Consider the following 20,453-nt stretch of genomic DNA (forward strand, 5'->3'; position numbering starts at 1 on the left):
TTTAAATATTAATGCTGCATTCACACCAAGAGCGAAGTGAATTTTTGCCTTGCTTTACTCGCGCGAGTTGGACCGCCGGTATCATTTGTGTTCATTTGCTCTAGACGCGCCACAGAGGAGAAGGGGTTTGTCTCCATAGATACCAACAACTTTTCTTTTGCTGCTTTGTAAGTGTTGTGGAAGTCCCAGATGTGTCAAAAAACGCAAACGCATCGTGTGTGGGTTCATAACGTCACCCGGCGGCGAGCTGTATTCACAAACAGTGCTGTACTGACTGTATCTAGCAAGCCACATGTCGCTACAGTGGTATAAACCCAAAATAAACAGATTATGCTGTGATTTAATTGCAATAAACGGATCAAAAGGATGCCGAAATAACTCCATAATGATGTTGATTTGTAAAAGGTCTGAATTCATGCTTTGTCAGGTCTGACTGCAAGACGACAAGCAAACAACTGTTAAAATGCTTCTTTTCTGAATGGAGTTCTGATCGATCCGTGGCAGGCTATGCAGCTACTCCATCAACACTCAACATAAAGTCATCTAGGCATAAATACGGCAGCGACGTTGTTGTTTCTACCACAGACAGTCTGTGGTTCATACAGATGTGATGTACTATCGTAGCTCTGGGTGACCTCAGACAGATACAAGATTTATTTCCTCCATTTCTGATTCAACATCAGTGACGACAGGAGGAGAATCTCAACGCTGATAGAGTTTCATGACACAGCGTTACGAGAATTTCTCGCTACAGTTGAAATATTTCAACTCCCGCAAATAGATTTGCATATTTGCGTCACGTAATTCACTCCATGCGCGTCGCCCGGTGTGAATTCGCGTCTATTTGCCTATTTGCATTGACTTTGTATGTAATCGCACTGCGTGGAAAATTCGCTTCACTCTTGGTCTGAACAGAATCTCTCTTCTTGGACAGAAAAGTAAAAAAAAAAAAAAGGCTGATCAAAGATTTTTGCAACTTCATCTTTGTCGTCCGTATTGCTGCATAATAACTGAGTTCAGGTCTGTCGTTCAGTTTCATTAAAAGACACTTAGACCAACCCAGGAAACCAGTTCTTAGAGTTTTACAGTTTTTCTGGTATAAAACTGAGAGCGTGAGACTATCAGCTGTTGAGGAGGAGAGCGTGATGTTAGGTGGGAGGACCTCAGCGTTAACGATGAACTGATGGCAGAGAAGAAGAAGACGAGTGAACAGGTTGATATTGGCAGCCTGGAGCCCTGGTCTAGGATCAGTACCGCTCCGTTTGGCACTTCAGCCGAAGCCCGACCTTTGGACCGGATTCTCCCCTCACGAGGAGGTCAGATACTGAACATGAAGAGGTTAAAGGTCAGATCCAGTGTGGGTTCAGTCTTTCATTACTGTACTGGGGGAGCCTGTGATTGGCTGGATGTGACTGACGGGAGGCGGAGCCGCAGAAAATGTCAGGTACTTTATCTGATGACGTACGCGACCACGGCGGGATTGACCTGTTCTGAGGTGAATAAAGATTTAGTACTTCAGCTTTTCAATTAACCAAATAATGTCCAAACTGAACTGCTTTCATTAATCCAGTCTTTGCTACGAGTAATGATTCTTTTTATTAATCTGCCAATTTTGAGTTGAGACTGTTTAGCCAACCGTTGTATTTTGGTTTATTTGCATTCAGAGAAAACTACAAACTTGGCTTGAGCCTGAAGGGTGAAGCAGGTTTTCGCTGAGGAAGCCCAGGAGTCGTGGTCGAAAGCTTCAGGAGGCAACAAGTAAGTTGAATTTGTTTTCACCTTCACAGAGTCAGAGAGTGAATAAGAAACCCGGATGTAAAAATCTACTTAAAATGACTGAATTCTCACTGGATCGTTCCTTCTAATATCGGATCTATCGAACCTCGGCGAGACTGTTGAAAACCGACCGGAGGTCGGCGGTCAGAGAACCTCACGCTGCTCAGGAGTCAGGACTGTTCTGGGGTCAGTTGTAGGAGCTGGTGATTCACAGTTATTTAGCTTCAGAGCTGGACGGAAACGAGCTGCGCCGATACGTCGAACCAAACGAACCACATCGGGACGACTTCAGTCCTGATCGGGTTCTAGATCGACAACAATCAGAGTGTCACAGGAAGTGAAGACATCAGGAAGGACTGATGATGCATTCAGGACCCACTGAGATCAGTCCGGCTTCCTGGCAGCATGGTGAGTTCATGGACCGCAGTTTGCTCTGTAACAGGAACTCGTCGTCTTTCGCACCTCAGTCCTGCTGCCAAACATTCAGTCGGGTTGTAAGAAAAAGATCGCAGAACTCCCGCAACTTTGCAAAAGACACTCGGACGTAGGGATAGGATTTTATTGATACCTTCTTTTTTTTAATTCTTCTAATTCTGCTCATCGGCCCGATTCTTTATCGATTCCTTTATAGAGAGGCGGCAAAGTCCCGCCCCTTCGGGTGGACCACCATGGGACCTTATTTCGGAAAAAATATGAACAGTAGTCAACGGCAAGAGAGACATTTCACACATATGATGTTTGTCAATTTAAAAGATAGTTTTGCAAGTCAAGAAAGTCTCAATTTGGAACCACTTTTCGATTCCCATCCCTCGTCAGCATGGAAACTTTTTCTATTACAAGTGTCTTGACAACTAAATTGGAGGATCTACTTCCTCCTCATTGATGGGAAGCCACCAATCATCTTTTCTTACCTCCTTCATTTTGACCACAGGACTGAAGAGCAGAGCGGTTTGCTATGTTTCCTGTTACGACGCAAATGACCTCTGGTCATTCTCTCGGGGTCAGTCTGTCTACAACTCTGTCTTAATAATCAGCCATTACACACACACACACAGCACGGGAAGTTTAGACTTGAGCACCAAGTCCCTGTGATGATGAAATGTGTGTATGTGTGTGTGTGATGGCCGTCTATAAGGTGTGTGTTTGCATTGATACGCTTCATCCAACATGGAGGAAGCCCGACGTTCAGCAGCGTTTTGTTTTTGAACACAGTGAAAATCTCCCCGACCCTCTTCTTCTTCTTCTTCTTCTTCTTCTTCTTCTTCTTCAGCCCCTCCAGGTTTTTGTGGAAAATTAGCATTTGATCCTTTAAATAGTCCAAGAGAGTATTATTTACAATTTCCATATTGAGAGCCGGAGGAATGGAAGACTTTTAAAGCCTTAAAGAAGCCAGTGATCTGCTGGTTTCATTTAGTTTAGTTTATTTCGTTGTTGCTGTGATTATAAAAACCCTCCTGGAGGAGCCGCTTCATTCCTTTATTCTTTTACAGGTGTGAAACATGTTGGTAGCTTTGGTGGCTGCTGACGTTTTGGAAGTGCTGAAGAGTTGATACCAGAGGCAACCGACCGGTGGTCACTCTGAGGTGTCTGGATGGAGATGGAGCGCTGTGATTGGTGGAGTCCAGCCTCTACATGACGCTCTCAAAGATGATGACCTTGTTTTCGTCGGTGCCGGGGGACAGCAAGGTCAGGGCCTTGATGTCGGGGGCCATGTACTCCAGGTGATGGGCCCCCCACACAGGAGTGGTCAGGTGAGCCCAGCGCTGCAGCACACAGACACAGAGAGATGTGACGTTTACATGTTGTTCCGATTGGTTAAAGAGTAACGCATCCACAGATCAGTGCAGAGGTGGAACAAGTAATCTGATCTTTTACTTTCACTTCTTTTACACAACTCTCCCTTTAAATAAAAGTACTAATACCACAGTGTATAAATACTCTGTTACAAGTAAAAGTCCTACATTGGATTTTGTTTAAAAAGTACAAAAGTATCAGCATCAAAATATATTTAGTGTAAAAAAAGTAAAAGGTACCCATCATGCCCATTAATATATATAATATTATTGTATTATAATTATTGTTGCATTAATGTGTTCATCACTTTAACAACTTTATATCCTGCTGGTAGTTTAATCTATAATAATATATCATCATTTATTAGTATTAGTATTAGTATTTTGTTTTAATGATCTGAATCTGTAAAGTAACTAAAGTTATTAAATAAATGTAGTGCAGTAAAAAGTACAATATTTCCCTCTGAGATGTAGTGAGTAGAAGAGAATGGAAATACTCAAATAAAGTACTAGTATCTTAAAATAGTACTCAAGTAGAGTACTTGAGTAAATGTACTTAATTACATTCCACCACAGAAACTCTCACATTTATTAGTGAAAAACATGTATAGACCTGGAATGGGTTGCACCAGGTATTGATATGTATTGTGTATAAAATATAGTGTGGTATTCGTACTTTTACTTTAACAGAGTATTTTTACAGTGTGGTATTAGTACTTTAACTGCAGTACTAACAGCAGATGGGCAGCCTCAGATTTTAGACAGATTTATACGTGACTCCAGCCATAAATGAACTTTCTAGCATGTAAAGAAAATTGACCCAATATTAATGCAATATCATAACTGCTTGTGTTTGTTACAGTGTGAGTGAGCGCTGACCTCTTTGAAGGTTCCCTTGGCGCTGAAAAGTTTGTAGAGGACGCTGACGGGGATGCAGAGCATGGAGGACAGAGCCATACACCAGCCTATCACCTCGCCCCACCACGGGTACACATACGTATTGTTGTAGGTCAGCGCCTTGTAGTTCACCAGGTGGAACAGGAAGATGCCCTGTAGAGGAGAGGAGGGGAGCGTCAAGCAGGAAACAGGACTGTTTTTGTTAAGACATAATAGTTAAAAATATGTTTTCCCCAGACAAACCCTAATATAGGATTAGTCTCATATTTGAATCTAGTATTGTATTTGTAGTTTTTTTTTTATCAAAGCAAGGTATTCCAGACGTCCCTCTCACCAGCAACGTTTTCCAGCCCCTCCTGGGGGATCCCGAGGCGTTCCCAGGCCAGATGAGATATTATAATCTCTCTCCAGCGTGTTCTGGGTCGACCCCGGGGTTTCCAACCAGCTGGTCGTACCCAGGAAACCTCAACTGGCTCCGTTCAACATGAAGGAGCAGCGGCTCTACTAGTATAGTATAGATAATGAATAATACTGCATCTACACTTGAGGGTATTACTGTATTAGTATGTAAACAAAAGTACTTATGTTAACAATGTTATGTTGTTGTTTTTTTTCCAACAGGGCGGTGTTGCTCAGTCTTACCATGCAGACACATGGAGTTATAAAGGACCAGCACCACTTCATCCAGGGGAAAGGCCGGTAGCCAATCATACGAGCTACATCATCCATGAAGCGGTCAGCACCTGCAACGAAGACACACAACACTTTATCCTTCACTGTTACATACAGTATGTTCTCACATGAAGACTTTAACATATAACCACTTTTTTTGAAAAAAAAAAGTCATAGTATAATATGTCAAAAAAAGTCATAGTATAGTATGTCGAAAGAAACAAAATAAAAAGCCATAGTACATTAGGTCGAAAAAAATTGAAAAAAAAGTCATAGTATAGTATGTCGAAAATAGTCTAAAAAAAGTCTTAGTTCAGTATGTCAAAAAAAGTTGAAAAAAGTCATAGTATAGTATGTCGAAAAAGTCATAGTGTAGTAATTCGAAAAAAAGTTATAGTATAGCATGTCAAAAAAAGTAAAAAAAAAAAAGTCATAGTATAGTTTGTCGAAAATAGTCGAAAAAAAGTCTTAGTTCAGTATGTCAAAAAAAGTTGAAAAAAGTCGTGTAAAAAAAAGTCAGACTAAAATATATCAAAAAAAGTAAAACAAAAAGTCATAGTATAGTTTGTCAAAAAAAAGTCATAGTATTGTATGTCGAAAAGAGTTGAAGAAAAAGTTATAGTATGTCGAAAAAAAGTCGAAAAAAGTCATAGTATAGTATGTCGAAAAAGTCATAGTGTAGTAATTCGAAAAAAAGTTATAGTATAGCATGTCAAAAAAAGTTAAAAAAAAAAGTCATAATATAGTTTGTCGAAAAAAGTCATAGTACATTTTGTCTAAAAAAAGTCATAGTATAGTATGTGTTTTTTTTGTTTCGACATACTATACTATGAATTTGTTGATGTTTTTCAATCTATGTGAATATATATATATTATATCAAATACTGCACTGACATTTTTATGAAATGCGTTCCTATGAAAACTCCTGACACATACAATTTTGCACTATGAGAAATTATACTTAAACAGACTGAACTGTGACCTTCACTGTAACATCATATAACTATTCACACACCTATTTTAAGATCAGACACAGTATGCCAATACTTTGCTGTGAAACAGTATACTACACTGTGTGTGTGTGTGTGTGTGTTTGTGTGTCATACCGTAAACCCAGGCAACTACTATGCATTCCCAGAATGCTTGCCACAACAGAGTCATTCCACTGGCCGAATAGTAGTCAAACAATTGGAAGACGTACATCCCTCCCTGCAGAGAGAGAGAGAGAGAGAGAGAGAGAGAGAGACAGAGAGAGAGAGACACAACTCAGTGTTTAATAAGATAAAGTGTTTCATTTATTGCAACAGTTTAACCCAAAATTAAACTTAATTATCAGCTAAAGTGTGAAGAGTTTCTTCTTTTCTCTTCTTTTAAATATTTAATGAGACCATTGTTCTTTGAGGTGTTTATATCATTCTGTAGCTTCCCAGTGGTGTTCCTTATGTATTATGGGACATACACATTTTGGTTAAAGTATGTTTTCGCGTCAAAATGCTATTTTCCTTTCAAGCCTTCTAAACCTTGACTTGACGTAGGTTTCTGCATGATGACGCTGCTACATGTACAGTATATATACATCCTTATAGTCAGTGTATTAACGTTACATACAGTAACTTAGATGGCGGTCGTTGTGCTCCCAGTTTGGAGAAGCAGACAGGAGTACCGGCAGGAAGCTAAGCAATGTACCGATGCGGATGCCACGTTAGTTCAGATCTGAAAGTCACACAATAACACAAACAAACAAACTAACCGATCGATGCAGCGGCAGACCAGCAACTCCCCGTGTTCTGAGAGGTAAAATTACTGGTTTTGTGAATGGAGTCTGGTGGCTTTGAAGACAGTAATTTTACCTCTCAGAACACGGGAGTATATATACAACCCCACTTCAAAAAAATCTGAACTAACCCTTTCAGTTATTTCCAAACTTAGCACAGCTAACATTGACTCTGTTAGTGCTAGCGTTCACATCATTCATAACCTTATTGATTAGCTACGTCACTGCCTTCTGCTAACGGCTGAGTGGACGTTTACATTTTTAAAAAACGCAGATGGACCCGCCCTTTAAGTTCAGTCAGAAGCTCCATCTCTCTCGTCACTTTTGTTGCTGCCAGCAGTTATGAACAAAGAAAAACAGTTTCCTAAATAGTATTTTTACATTTAAGAAGAAACAGGCAGTGTGTAACTGACCTGCGTCACCATGGAGAGGTCAATAATGAAGCACAGTAAACAGCATATCGCCACAGAGATCTCCCTTCTGTAGCGAAAGTTCTGCTTGCCAGGAAACACATCCAGGATTCCAGTAACGAAACCCTCCACCCCGACAAACTGGAGACACACAGAGACAAAGACAGATTAACAACTAGTCTGTCTGCACAACACAAACACTGGGAACTTACTGTACATATATAAGATTTTATTGATCCCCATGTTACGTCACAACAGCACAAGAGACAGATTAATTAACCAAAAAATATATATATATTATTATTTTAATACAATAAATAAAATAAAATAGTCAAGAAAATAAGAGAATTTAATTTTTAAAGCTATATACGTTAAAATAGACTACATAAATGAATAGTTCACATATTTATGCAAATATATACGAAGGACCACAAGAGTCATGTAAATAATAATAAGGCATTTAATTGATTAATGACTAATTGTACAATAAAAATAGCCATTAATAAATTTGTTTACAAATTGATTTAATAATCTATAAATAAATGGACCAAATTACAAAGTAATTAATTATTTGACATTTTAATGGGCAATAAAAATAAAAGATTTATAAAAAGAATTTATAAAATGAAATATTAATCCAATTATTTACTTCTTTTTTTAAACTGCATTTTCAAATTTAAATTCCATTATTTAGAATTAATTCATGTATTTTTAAATGATGAATTTTTTGAGTGTTTTATGGCGTTTTTGTAAAGCCCTTTTTTATATGAAATAAAAATAATTATTTTTAGTGCCCATTAAAATGTCAAATAATGAATTACTTTGTAATTTAGTCCATTTATATTGTGAACAAATTTATTAATGGCTATTTATATTTATGCTTTATTACTATTTGCGTGACTTTTGTGGTCCTCCATAAATATATGTGGGCAAATACAATAAGTAAATAATGAGTACTAATAGATAGATGATCATAGTCAACATTAAGTGACATTATAATTTCATTATAATGCAGCGGACAGCGTTCCAAGTGGGATTTGAGAGTCTGCTGCAACGTTTAAATTCACGTTATTGTTTTCATGCTGTCCGTGATGGTGATTATGTCTCCTGGCTTTAATTTTCTGACAACACATCTCGTCCATGTTAAGCTTCATCTGAGCTTCATTGAACGCACCACCAGGGAGAGGCTCTCAAACTGCATCACCACATGATGATAATGTGAAAAATAATAAACTGACTTGAGTGGAAGAAAGGAGATCAATCTATACGGTGAATATGATGAGCAGGAATGTGAAATATTGATCACCTGACTGTCCAGTCCGAGCAGCAGCAGCATGAAGAAGAAGAGCGCCGCCCAGAGAGGAGCCACCGGCATCAGACTGACCGCCTTCGGATACGCAATGAAGGCCAGACCTGGACCTGAAGCACACGCACACACACACACGTTAGATGCTTAATAAACTACAACACTCGTCAAGCTTTATTTTATACCTATTATTAACCTGTTAATTTTACTCCTTTTGATCACCAGAATCACCGTTTCATTAAAACAGAGGGTCACAACCTTTCTGGCTTCACAATGTAAATTTCCCTGAACAGGTTAAAACTTTACGGACTGGCCCTTTAAGTCTTTAAAGAGGTGTCCGTCTTGATTGACAGGTGGGTCATCCAGTCAGCTGTGGTCAGCTCCACCTTTAAGCAAATCAAATGTACTGAGCGACACGTTTCCTCAAGTTCAAACTGTCAGATTAAAGGTGCATTACGCTCATTTACAGCACGACTCTATCCAAGGTTCATTCTGTGCTTCGGAAATAAAGTCATGAGTCACATGTCATGAGGTGAAAGGGCTTAAATAATCCGTCAGTTAATACTGCGCACGCACACATACACACACACACACACACACACACATATACACACACACGCACACACAGTGATGCTAATACTTTAAACCATTGTAAACATGTCAGAGTAAATTGGATTTGCTTTTGTTCTTTTTGCAAAGAGATTAAAATAAAAAGATTCATGTCCTCACGCTGCTTCCTCTTTATTTACACACACACTTAGAGACCTATTTTTACAATCTACAGCGCATGGTCTAAAGTGTATTTAGGGCGTGTCCAACTCTACTTTTGCCAGTTAAGCGGGGCATAATCTGGGCACAAAGTAATGCGCAAAGGGGTTGTATTTAGTCTGTTAATTAATCATAGGTGTGTTTTAAACCAATCAGAGTGTCATCTCCCTTTAAGAGCCAGCTGCGTCTGCACCGGGCGCATTGCTATTTAAAAAGGAAGATTCAGCAAATTGGAGAAGCCGTTTTCTGCTGATGAAACGGATCTGTTCGTTCACTAAGTGAAAGTGTACGAGCAGATGTATGTGGTCCCATGTGGACACTCTGCCTCCGCCGTCTCCCAGTCTCTGACTGCATCTGAGCAAATGACCGATAACCTAACCTTTAGACGGTGCAGGTTAAATTAATTATATGATAATAAGCACTAGATAAATATGATAAGCATGTATTGATAAATAATGAAAACTGTATTACTTTCCGATGCAACGCACCGGGGGGCTCGGACCGTCTGAGCGGAATCCTCCGGAGATGCTTTATGCACGGGCGTACAGCCGGGCGCTGCCGGAGAGGGGGTGCGTAACGTGCGGAGAGAGCCGCAAACTTTGTAGTAGCCTATGTCTGCATTCGCACAAAGGGGGATGAGGTGTGTGTGTGTGTATGTGTGTGACCACTGTGATCTCTCTGGTCACGGCGAGGAGCACTGAGAGAGCGCTTCAGGTTGATCAATACAGAATGCTTAAGAGCCTTACTTCATTATATTCATTATATTCTGAATTTTAGTGTTTTCCTGAACATCAATTAAAGCCTTGTTGTAGTGCCGACACTGTTGAACTGAGGAGGAGGAGAGCTGCTGCGTCTCTGTGTGTGTGTAACAAGCAGAGTGGACGCATTTTATGAACCTGCCTATAAGAGAAGAAGACGCATCTTACTATTAGAATAATAATGCGCCCTTGAAATGCTGCGCCAGACCTTAGACCAGGCTTTTCTGCTGTCTCAAGATTGGCAATGCGCCAACAATGCGCCTGAGCACATTTACATTTTAACACCAACACACTCATGGGCGCAAGTACATTTTCTACTCGCACAACGTGGTCGCTGGGTGTGAAAATGACAACTATGTCGGTCTGAAACTAACAATGACAGTTACGCTGTACGCCGCGTGTAAGATGAGACCCTGAATGTGTGACGTACACCATCAGTCAGAGGTGACTGGTGCTATATTATTCAAAACAGAGCCGTGCGCTTCAGCAGTCTGATTGTCAATAGCTCACTATCATGGTGAGTGAATGAATGAATGAATGAATGAATGAATGAGGTGGAGGATATTAACACAATGAAAAGATGAATCCACACTGCGGCGGTCAGAGCGCTGCAGCGTGACGCCTTCTGTGGAGAGACTAAATATAACTGGGGTTTGTGATGTCACGTCATGTGCTTCAAAGCTATTAATAAACGTACAGTTGGCTGACAATACACACATAGAACTACACACACACACACACACACACAGACTGAAACCTGCACTGAGTCAAACATTCAGGCCTTCATTGTTCAAGTAAACTGACTGCAGGAAGTGAAGCTGTTTCTTCTGACTGGTTAAAGTCTAAAGAAGCAACATCACAGTATTACTAGTAAAAGTCGATTTGAGTAAAAGCACAGAAGTATTACCAGTAAAATGTACTTAAAGTACCCAAAGTAAAAGTATTCTTTTATGCAGAATGCCCCCCCTTTCAGAGGGTCGAAGGTTATTTTCTTGTAAAACAAGATCAGAAATGTGAATTCTTCAGGACTTCAGCAGCTCTCCTGAATGTTTTGTTGCAGGAAAAGTTGCAAATCATCACAGATTCTCGAGTTCACACAACACGAGAATCAAGCTGATTTTGGGCATGATTCCCCCGTACTGACTAAAGATATTAGTCCAGATATTCCTGTGGTGTGAGGTATGTTCAGAGTGTTTTTTTACATCCCCGTTCGGCTCAGAAGTCCATCCTGGCCGCTCCGATTTCATATCATAAATATTAAACATGTTCAGTATTTCAGTAATGAGACAGCATTTTATCACTTCCTGTTCCCTCGTCTAGAAGTCAATGGGTTTGTAGTTAGATGGCTGAAATAAGGTCTGTGGTGAACACAAGCTGCATTAACTTATAAACTCAGACATATTATCATCTTATAAAGTGACTAATAACTCTAAGTATGAACGTCTGTCCTGTCTTCAACACACTGATGCACCTTTTATTGTAATCTGACTGTTTTGGATGTTTGTTTCTTTCCAACCTATTTCAACCTCTGTCTTGATATAAAGAGCCTCTGAGGTTTAAAGGTATGTAGGCCAATAACCAGAATAGCTTTAATAAAGTTGCATAGAAACCTCAGGAGTGTTTGAGAGAGAACAGCTGGTGTTTGTGTGTTTTTTTTACCTGATTCAGCGACCTGCGAGATGTCGACTCCCTGCTCAGCAGCCATGAAGCCCAGAATAGAAAACACCACGAAACCAGCAAAGAAACTGGTTCCGCTGTTTATTAGAGCCAAGACGAAGGCGTCTCTGCAGGAGAGGAGACAGATGAGGAGGAGAATGAGTCCACTTTTATAAAAACAAGATACGTCTCTGCACCACACCCTGCAGAGCAGCTCATATAGTACATTCTGTTTTTGTCCCGAACTAAAGAACTTCTGGGATTTTTTTTTGGAACCGAGTCAAAAATTCTAGGAATGGATTTGCAACCTTATTACACAGACCTGGTTACTCTGACTGCCAGACAGGCTGACATAGTGACATATACATCTCTATTAGCTCGTCTATTAGCTCATCTATTACTAGAATACAAGTCCCCCACTACTCCCCCATCACCCAGGACCCAGTATAAACTATAAAATCCACTCTCAGGGGCTCTGTAGACAGCCTCTAGAAGAAATGGTAATGCTTGATAGTTTATTTTAACAGCCTTCAAACACTCCCCCTGAATAGGAGAGGAGCATGCATGCCATCATAAAATAGTGAAAAATGTCGATCAGTGTTTCCCAAGGCCCGAGATGATGTCCTAAAAAATGTTTTGTTTTGTCCACAACTCAAAGATATTCAGTTTACTGTAATAGAGGAGTGAAGAAACCAGAAAATATTCACATTTAAGAAGCTGGAATCAGAGAATTTTGACCTTTTTTCTTTAAAAAATTACTCAACCCGATTAATCGATTATCAGAATAGTTGGTGATTAATTTAACAGCCGGAGAGAGCAGGGAGACACCGGCACCCGGTCGGTAACGAGACGATAACGTGTCTCTCTGCAGAGCCCCGTCACTTCACAAGACACGGGAAACCTCTGTTGGTCTGGAGGAGCTGCAGCAGTTATTTCTGCACAAACGTCCACTGTATATTCACTAGATATTCTCAGAGCTAAAGTAACTCTTCTGCAGTGTGGAGTGAGCGCGCGTTCACGTCTAGAAGTGGAGCGAGCTGAGCAAGAACGCGCGCGCTGTCTGAGTGAAGGCAGGCAGGCAGAGGAGGAGAGGCAGCGGCCACACGCGAGCGCGCATGTGTCCCGACCCGGTACATTTATATGCTTAAAAAGTAACTATTAAAGGATTCGATTGAAGGGTCACGTTAGTTGTGATGGTTCGGTAACACATTATGTCAATGAGGGTTCTCACAAGTGTAGAGAGAGTGTAGTGTGTGTGTGTGTGTGTGTGTTTGTGTGTGTGTGTGTCGTACTTGTAGCAGTCGTTGTTGAAGCGGTTGTAGCTGCCCAGAGCCGTCAGCGCTCCAAGCCCGATGGCATACGAGAAGAAGATCTGCGTGCCGGCGTCGATCCACACCTGAACAGAGGGCAGAGGTCAAAGGTCACAGGTGTGTGTGTGTGTGTGATGCGTTCACTGCTCAGCTCAGCATCTGGACATTTCACGGCTTCACTTTTCATATGTTTAAAACTTCGTGAACTGACCTGAGCCTCCCCCAGTTTGGACCAATCAGGTTTGATGTAGTACATGATGCCGTCGTAGGCTCCAGGAAGTGTGACTCCTCTGACCAGCAGGATGATGAGGACCACGTAGGGGAATGTCGCCGTGAAGTACACAATCTGAAACATACATTACCATAAAAAACATGAGATGCTGATGTTGCCTATTTAATCAGAATTAAATTGATTACGTTATCTTATCCCTCTGACCCGTGACCAGCGGGTAAAACATGAACCATACATTACAATATACAATAAAGCTTTATTGTCCATCAGGGTGAACAACAACAATAAAAAACAAACATTAAAAACAGACAGCAGTTAGTAAAAACGGACACATTGACAGGTCATGTTACACATTAATCTGCTCAGTCACTTTGTTGAGTTCCTCTACTGCAGTAAAAGTACTGATATATACTGATAGTACGACATATTCATATCTTCTACTGCAGTAAAGGTACTGATATATACTGATAGTACGACATATTCATATCTTCTACTGCAGTAAAAGTACTGATATATACTGATAGTACGACATATTCATATCTTCTACTGCAGTAAAGGTACTGATATATACTGATAGTACGACATATTCATATCTTCTACTGCAGTAAAAGTACTGATATATACTGATAGTACGACATATTCATATCTTCTACTGCAGTAAAGGTACTGATACTACACTGTAAAAATACTCTGTAAAAAGTTTAAAGCCCTCCTCCGGTGTATTTCGGCATTTCTATACAATACAATAAATCTTTATGGCCCACAATCCTAGAGACTTTATTCTTATATCTATAGTTTATGTGACCGTACCAGGCAGGAAGGTGAACGGTTAAAACACTCTCAACAATAGTTTAGTGCTCTAACTCTAATATCTGCTGACTGACACCGAGGCCACTAAGTTTCCTTAGAAGATAAAGTCGCTGTGAGCGTCACTGAAAACACACTCTGTATTTTCAGAGAAGCTCACCTGGGAGTCCAGAACTGTACCGAGGTATTTAAAGTTTTGTACAGTTTCAACATGTTGGCCGTGTGAAGTGAAAGTGCCTTAAAGATGTTCCTCTAACGGTGAGAATCAGGTAAAGAAAACAACCACGAGGAGAAGACAAACATGAACCTGATCTGAGGAAACAAAAAAGAGATGAGACCTGCTGAGCGTCGGGTCCCAGGTGGAGTCAAGTTTCAGTCAAATCACAGCGGAGGACATTTTTCTACAAGAATCCAACACACGCTCAGGTTAACACACACACACACACACACCTCACTATGACACACTGAGGTCTTTGAGTTCAATGTGGTAAAAATCACTTCACTGAAACTCCAAAACTTCCCTTAAATTGTTCAGAATTTACAGAAAAATAATAAAATTCAATCATTAACCAATTTGTGCCCAAAGACTATATTTAGTCTGAAAAAGGAAAAATGCCACATTTGTTCGGTACAAAGTCTTGAAATTTAGTACGGCCATACTTTGGGCAAGTATCTAAAAGTACAACTTTGACATTTTTAGATAGATGACACTAGAAAGCCTAAGGAATCCATAACACGATAACGCAACCTGTGATTTTTATGTCATACTAGCTTGTCATCAAGGAGGTTAAATAACGCTCCAAACTTGCGCTAAATTTTGGTGAGGAAAAACTATCCCTTGACCTCTGACCTCAAGATATGTGAATGAAAAGGGGTTCTATGGGTAACCACGAGTCTCCCCTTTACAGACATGATCACTTTATGATAATCACATGCAGTTTGGGGCAAGTCATAGTCAAGTCAGCACACTGACACACTGACAGCTGTTGTTACCTGTTGGGCTGCAGTTTGCCATGTTATGATTTGAGCATATTTTTTTATGCTAAATTCCATGTTGATAAGAGTATTAAATACTTGACAAATCCCGCTTTCAGGTACATTTCGAATAGATAAAAAATGTGTGATTAATTTGTGATTAAATATATTAATTGATTGACAGCCGTAGTTTCAATCTTGAATTTCCCAAGTAATGCGCTCTGTAACTGTAGTAGTACTACTAGTAGTATTTAATTTCTGCTTTTACTAATATTGTTTGCAACTTTAATCAGTTACATGAACAGTAGACATAAGAGATAAGTCATTATAAATCATGACTTTATCGTGTGTAAATAAAGCAGTGTGGAGTTAGGAGGTGTTCAGCTGACAGTGATGTGGGTTCGAGCAGCTCTATGAATGGACTCTCTCTCTCTCTCTCTCTCTCTCTCTCAGTGTGTCTCAGCCTCTCTCGCTCCGCTCTGATGCGACGCTCAGCTTTCAGCCTCCTGCTGACGTCCAACAACAGAAACTGTTTCTGTTGGTACTGAGAGCCGTGAGAACGCCGTTTGGTTTCTACTGAGACCAGAAACACACACACACTTTGTATGTCTTAATGAAACCGGAGTCAAACTGATTCTTTAAATCAGTATCCTATATATTTATATACAGTACTTTCTACTTAAGATAGTGGAAAGTACACAGTTGATCCTGATTTCAAGTTCTTTATTTATTGTCATGTGCACAATAATTACAGAGAAGCAGTCGTTGGTAATGAAGATCTTAGATCTCAGGCTCCCTCCAACATCGCTCATTAAATCAACCCCGTCTCCTACAAAATGAAGTTTAAGCAGCTGAGCATACACTGTACGATTTCAGAAATGTTGATGTGTACTTCCTACTCCTACTGTACGAGTGGATCGTTTGCGATGTAAAGCCGAAGCTCACGATTTATGTGCTCACACTGTATGTGTAAAATAGAAAGAAAACACGGCCCGTCAGCCTCTGAGGGCCGTTTTAGCTGTTGACAGTTGTCAATAAAGGTTTGTTTGAAAGCTCTGAGGCAGGTAAAGTGTGTTTCCTAGCAGAGGTCTGTACGGGTCACAATGCTAACAAGGCATCTTTGACTTCTTGTCTGCTGAAACGTCTAAAAAAGAAGCGGCGGCGTATACGGACTCACAGGTGGCGAGGAAGACGTAGACAGTATGGTTTGTCCAGAGAGAATTGGAGGTAAGCTAACTACGTTTTATTAACTATATCTATTGTACATTGTTAGCTGCGCTCTGATTACTGTAAAAAGAGGAGAAAAAAGGCGCTGACGTTGGGTAATCGGCTCGTGGCTGTAGGCGGCTGACCAAAATTTCTGACGACATCCAGATGTGTTTTTGATGAAAATTGCAAATACTTTTAAATACATATATTTACTTTTGTTTAAAACAACAAATATGTGGGTGAGATCAGAAATATATTAGTGAACCTTATTTTTTGTGGATTTTTTTTTTTTTTACATTTATATACAACGATAACTATTTTTGTATGCATATTTTTGTGGAGGAGTCATTTATATATAAATCCCAAATACATTTGTAAATCCTTCTGTGTGCATTCATTAATATTGACACTGAGGACTAATGACTAAAGCACATTTTGTTATGTTAAATGCAGTACCTGTGAGGGTTTCTGGACAATATTTGTCATTGTTTTGTGTTGTTAATTGATTTCCAATAATAAATATATACATACATTTGCAAAGAGCAGCATATTTGCCCACTCCCATGTTGATACGAGTATTAAATACTTGACAAATCTCCCTTTAAGGGAGTGTTAAGGGGTGTATTTTATTGGATTTATAAATAAACTAGAAGGTCAAAGTGCTCGTTCATCGTATCATCCAATAAAAAATTAAAAAAAATCTCATTTACTGTGTCTCTCGTGACATTCGAGTACACACAGTACACAATAAGTACAGGAGTACACATACAGTACAGGAGTACATATACAGTACAGTACATGTGTATTCTCTCTGTATGACTCTCAGTCACGTCCCACTGCAGTCAAGCTGCCCTCCCACAGGCAAACCAATCACAATCTGCCACCTCACAGCTCCCCCACAACACACTGTCCCCTCTCTACCCCACCCCGTCGTAGTCATGGCAACGCTTAGGCCCGCCATGTGACAGCAGTGTGTACGAGTCTCATCATCACGAGCCAATGAAACACACAGTGAGTCACAGCTATACAGCCTCTTCTATACACCCCGTCTGAAGGCTTTAAAGGAACAGTCCCACATTCATTTAGATAGAGGATGCTGCTAGCTCAGCTCCATCAATGGAGATGAAAGCACACCCCTCAGAATAATCCAGATTTACACCAGAGATGTGATAAAAACAGAAACCGGGACAAACCAACGGCCGAGGTATCGCTTGGTTTACGTCTGCTCTCTTATTGACGTGATGCAGCTGTGTGGAAGCTGATCAATCAGCTGTGAGGTGACCTCTGACCTTCAGGGGTGTTATGTAATTAACTGTAATGACCCCCCAGCTGTTAGATCGCTTCACTAGCTGACAGTCAGTACAACGCTGGCAGCAGGATGTCTAATAATAGTCATATAAAACTGTTTTGAATGGAACCTTTCATGCCAACGTGACCCAAAGTGCTTCACAGAAACAGGATTAAAAACAATGTGAAGCAGAAAACAAAATAAACAATAACGTATTTGTTATTTAATTTAAGATTTTTTATTTAATTGTATTTATTAAAACTGCCTAAATTAAAACACATTTAAAAAAAATAAATGAATAAATAAATAAATGACTCGTTAAATAAATAAATATGTCATTAAACGTAGAAAAAATAATATTAAAAATAAATGTAGCTATTAATTAATTAATAAACTGTGACATAAATTGATGATGACACCGGTTGAGTGGCAGGCCCCTCATATGCATGATGAGGCAGAAATGCATAAAGAACATTTCTTTATGCATAACGAAAAGAACACAAAAATAAATAAGTTTGAGGAAATTGATAAGGGGTGAAATGCAAAGGGAAAATCGTGCATAAATAAATAAATATAACAAATAAAAAATAAATGCTTGGATAAATAAATAAAAAAGAAATGCAAAAATAAATACATTTAAAAATATATAAAAATAATAAATAGATAAAATGGAAAAATTTAACAGAAGAGTAACAGCAACATTGAAACAGAAATATCAATTTATATCAAATTCTATCAATTAATTAATAGCTACATTTATTTATTTATTTATTTATTTATTTATTTATTTATTTATTTATTTATTTATTTATTCATTCATTTATGAAGACATTTATTTATTTACCAAGACATTTATCTATTTATTCATTTATTTTGGCAGGTTCCGTCCTTTATAAATGTCCCCAGGTCACAATTTAGTTTTGGGTTCAGGCTTAACACCACTTCTGGAGGTGTACTGCCCAAATCAAAACAAAACGACTATGTTTGAAAAGGCAAACATAAACCTAATCTTTCCTCTAGTATTTTATGAGACCTGATTCGACATTGTGGGGACTCATCTCCTATTAGGTCCCATAAGGTGATTTCCCCCATTTCAGAGGCAAAATGAAAAGTTTCATTTTTGATTGTTAGACCATTGTGATGAATTTGGACATAAAACTTTCCAGGATTTATTTATTAATTATTATATATTATTTATTATTTTATTTCAAAACACCATATCTTAAAGGCTTTAATTGTATATTCTGCCAAGCATTGTGCTTGGATCATTATTAACGGGCACAACACCAGACCTATCTGAATCACTGGAACCAGGCTACGAGTGAGCTAAAAGGTTTTCATGTTGTACAGAAATTAGTGGAAACTAAAAAGCTTCCTGGAACAGCATAAAAAAAAAAAAATACTGTATTACATCCATTCAACATGGTCAGCACAAGATGAAGTGTGTTACCTTCCCAGTGGATTTGACTCCCTTCCAGACGCAGAAGTAAACCATCACCCAGACGGCCATCAGACACAACATGAGCTCCCAGTTAAACTCTCCGGTGTCACCCAGACCGGAAGAGATGTTCAGCACCTTGTTCCTGCACAGAGAGAGAGAGAGAGAGAGGACGACGTTAACATCAAACCAACATCAGCGTCAGAGAGCAGATCTGAGGTTTCATCAGAGGAGTGTTGTCACGATACCGAAAGTCTGACTTCGATACAATACCCTGCCTAAATATCTCGATACCAACACTGAAACGATACCACGACAAAATCTAAAACATCAGGAAAAGTAATGGAATAAAAGATGACAGAACATGTAACTTTAAATTATTTTGATTTAATTAAAAATGTTTAGATGTAATAATTCATTCATTAAAAAAATGAAATGGTATGCAGTAAACTCCTTATACTTAAGTTTATGGGATTTCTTCTTGGTTCATTTTATATTTGCATTTATTTTTGATAATGCAAACATATTTACATTTCATCCATTTCCTTATTTCTATTTTTCTTATAAGTTATCTATGTTTAAATATATTTTTATCCTAAAATGGAACAACTGATCAATAAAGTATTTCTGATTCTGATGTCACTTATCAAACAGTGTTTAAATACACAATACTAATTAGTAGATACATTCACTATTTGTTTGAGTCTGAACATGAAGAAGCATATAGAGCATCACCAGATTTATTCTTTAAAATCAGGACCTACGAGTCAGAAACTAATCTGAAGACTAAACGTTTCCTACAAAGCAGGAGGTCTGAGGAGTCATTTCTGCACAGGAAAGTGACGTGTTCCTCTTGGCAGCAGAGAAGTTTCTTGCAGTCCACAAACATATGGACTCTGTTGATGTTTTGGTTTTGGTTGCTGTGAGGAACTCAGCAAGTTGACAAACACGCCACCATGTTTCAGACGGGATCAAGAGATTTACACGAGGAAGAAGGTTAATCTGCTGCGGCAATAAAACATAATCTTCAAAAACGATAACAACTCAAGTGTAACACAGACAGACGTCACATGTTCAGTCTGCAGTTTGAAAAGAAAAAAATAGAAGATGTGATGATGCTGCAGCTACGGTTCGTCATTTTCCATTTTTCAATAGGAGGATAAAACCGTTTTAGACATATTTATGGGAACAATGCCAGAGCTTTTTCCATCAGCTGATTTATTACTGAGAGCCGGTAATGCCAGTTTGTTTTTTCCTCTTTCCACACAGCATTAGTTATCAACCATCAGTTGATGCTTCACAACATTAAACATCTGGAAGGACCAGCGTGCTGTTCTGTTTGTATTTAAAGCTGAAGTAGGCGAGATTGGAGCAAATATGATTA

The 20,453-nt window shown here is 39.2% G+C and overlaps 1 protein-coding gene across 3 annotated transcripts in view; it reads right to left on the reverse strand.

Moving 5' to 3' along the window:
- Positions 1 to 2,362: 2,362 nt before the first annotated feature.
- Positions 2,363 to 20,453, reverse strand: part of slc6a8 (solute carrier family 6 member 8) — a 35,010-nt gene continuing 16,919 nt past the window's right edge. For 2 of the 3 annotated variants that reach the window (XM_037772686.1, XM_037772685.1), the window contains 10 exons: positions 19,082 to 19,214; positions 13,332 to 13,466; positions 13,103 to 13,206; positions 11,814 to 11,938; positions 8,629 to 8,741; positions 7,326 to 7,463; positions 6,245 to 6,347; positions 5,109 to 5,209; positions 4,449 to 4,619; positions 2,363 to 3,539 (listed from right to left, as the gene is read on the reverse strand). In XM_037772686.1, coding sequence (XP_037628614.1) covers positions 3,405 to 3,539; positions 4,449 to 4,619; positions 5,109 to 5,209; positions 6,245 to 6,347; positions 7,326 to 7,463; positions 8,629 to 8,741; positions 11,814 to 11,938; positions 13,103 to 13,206; positions 13,332 to 13,466; positions 19,082 to 19,214 — 1,258 coding nt within the window. In that variant the 3' untranslated portion in view covers positions 2,363 to 3,404. Of the gene's footprint in view, positions 3,540 to 4,448; positions 4,620 to 4,800; positions 4,971 to 5,108; positions 5,210 to 6,244; positions 6,348 to 7,325; positions 7,464 to 8,628; positions 8,742 to 11,813; positions 11,939 to 13,102; positions 13,207 to 13,331; positions 13,467 to 19,081; positions 19,215 to 20,453 lie in introns of those variants that run through there. The other variant, XR_005207257.1, reaches the window with a different exon arrangement.

This window comes from Sebastes umbrosus, chromosome 6 (genome assembly GCF_015220745.1).
Source record: "Sebastes umbrosus isolate fSebUmb1 chromosome 6, fSebUmb1.pri, whole genome shotgun sequence".
Taxonomy (NCBI): Eukaryota; Metazoa; Chordata; class Actinopteri; order Perciformes; family Sebastidae; genus Sebastes; species Sebastes umbrosus.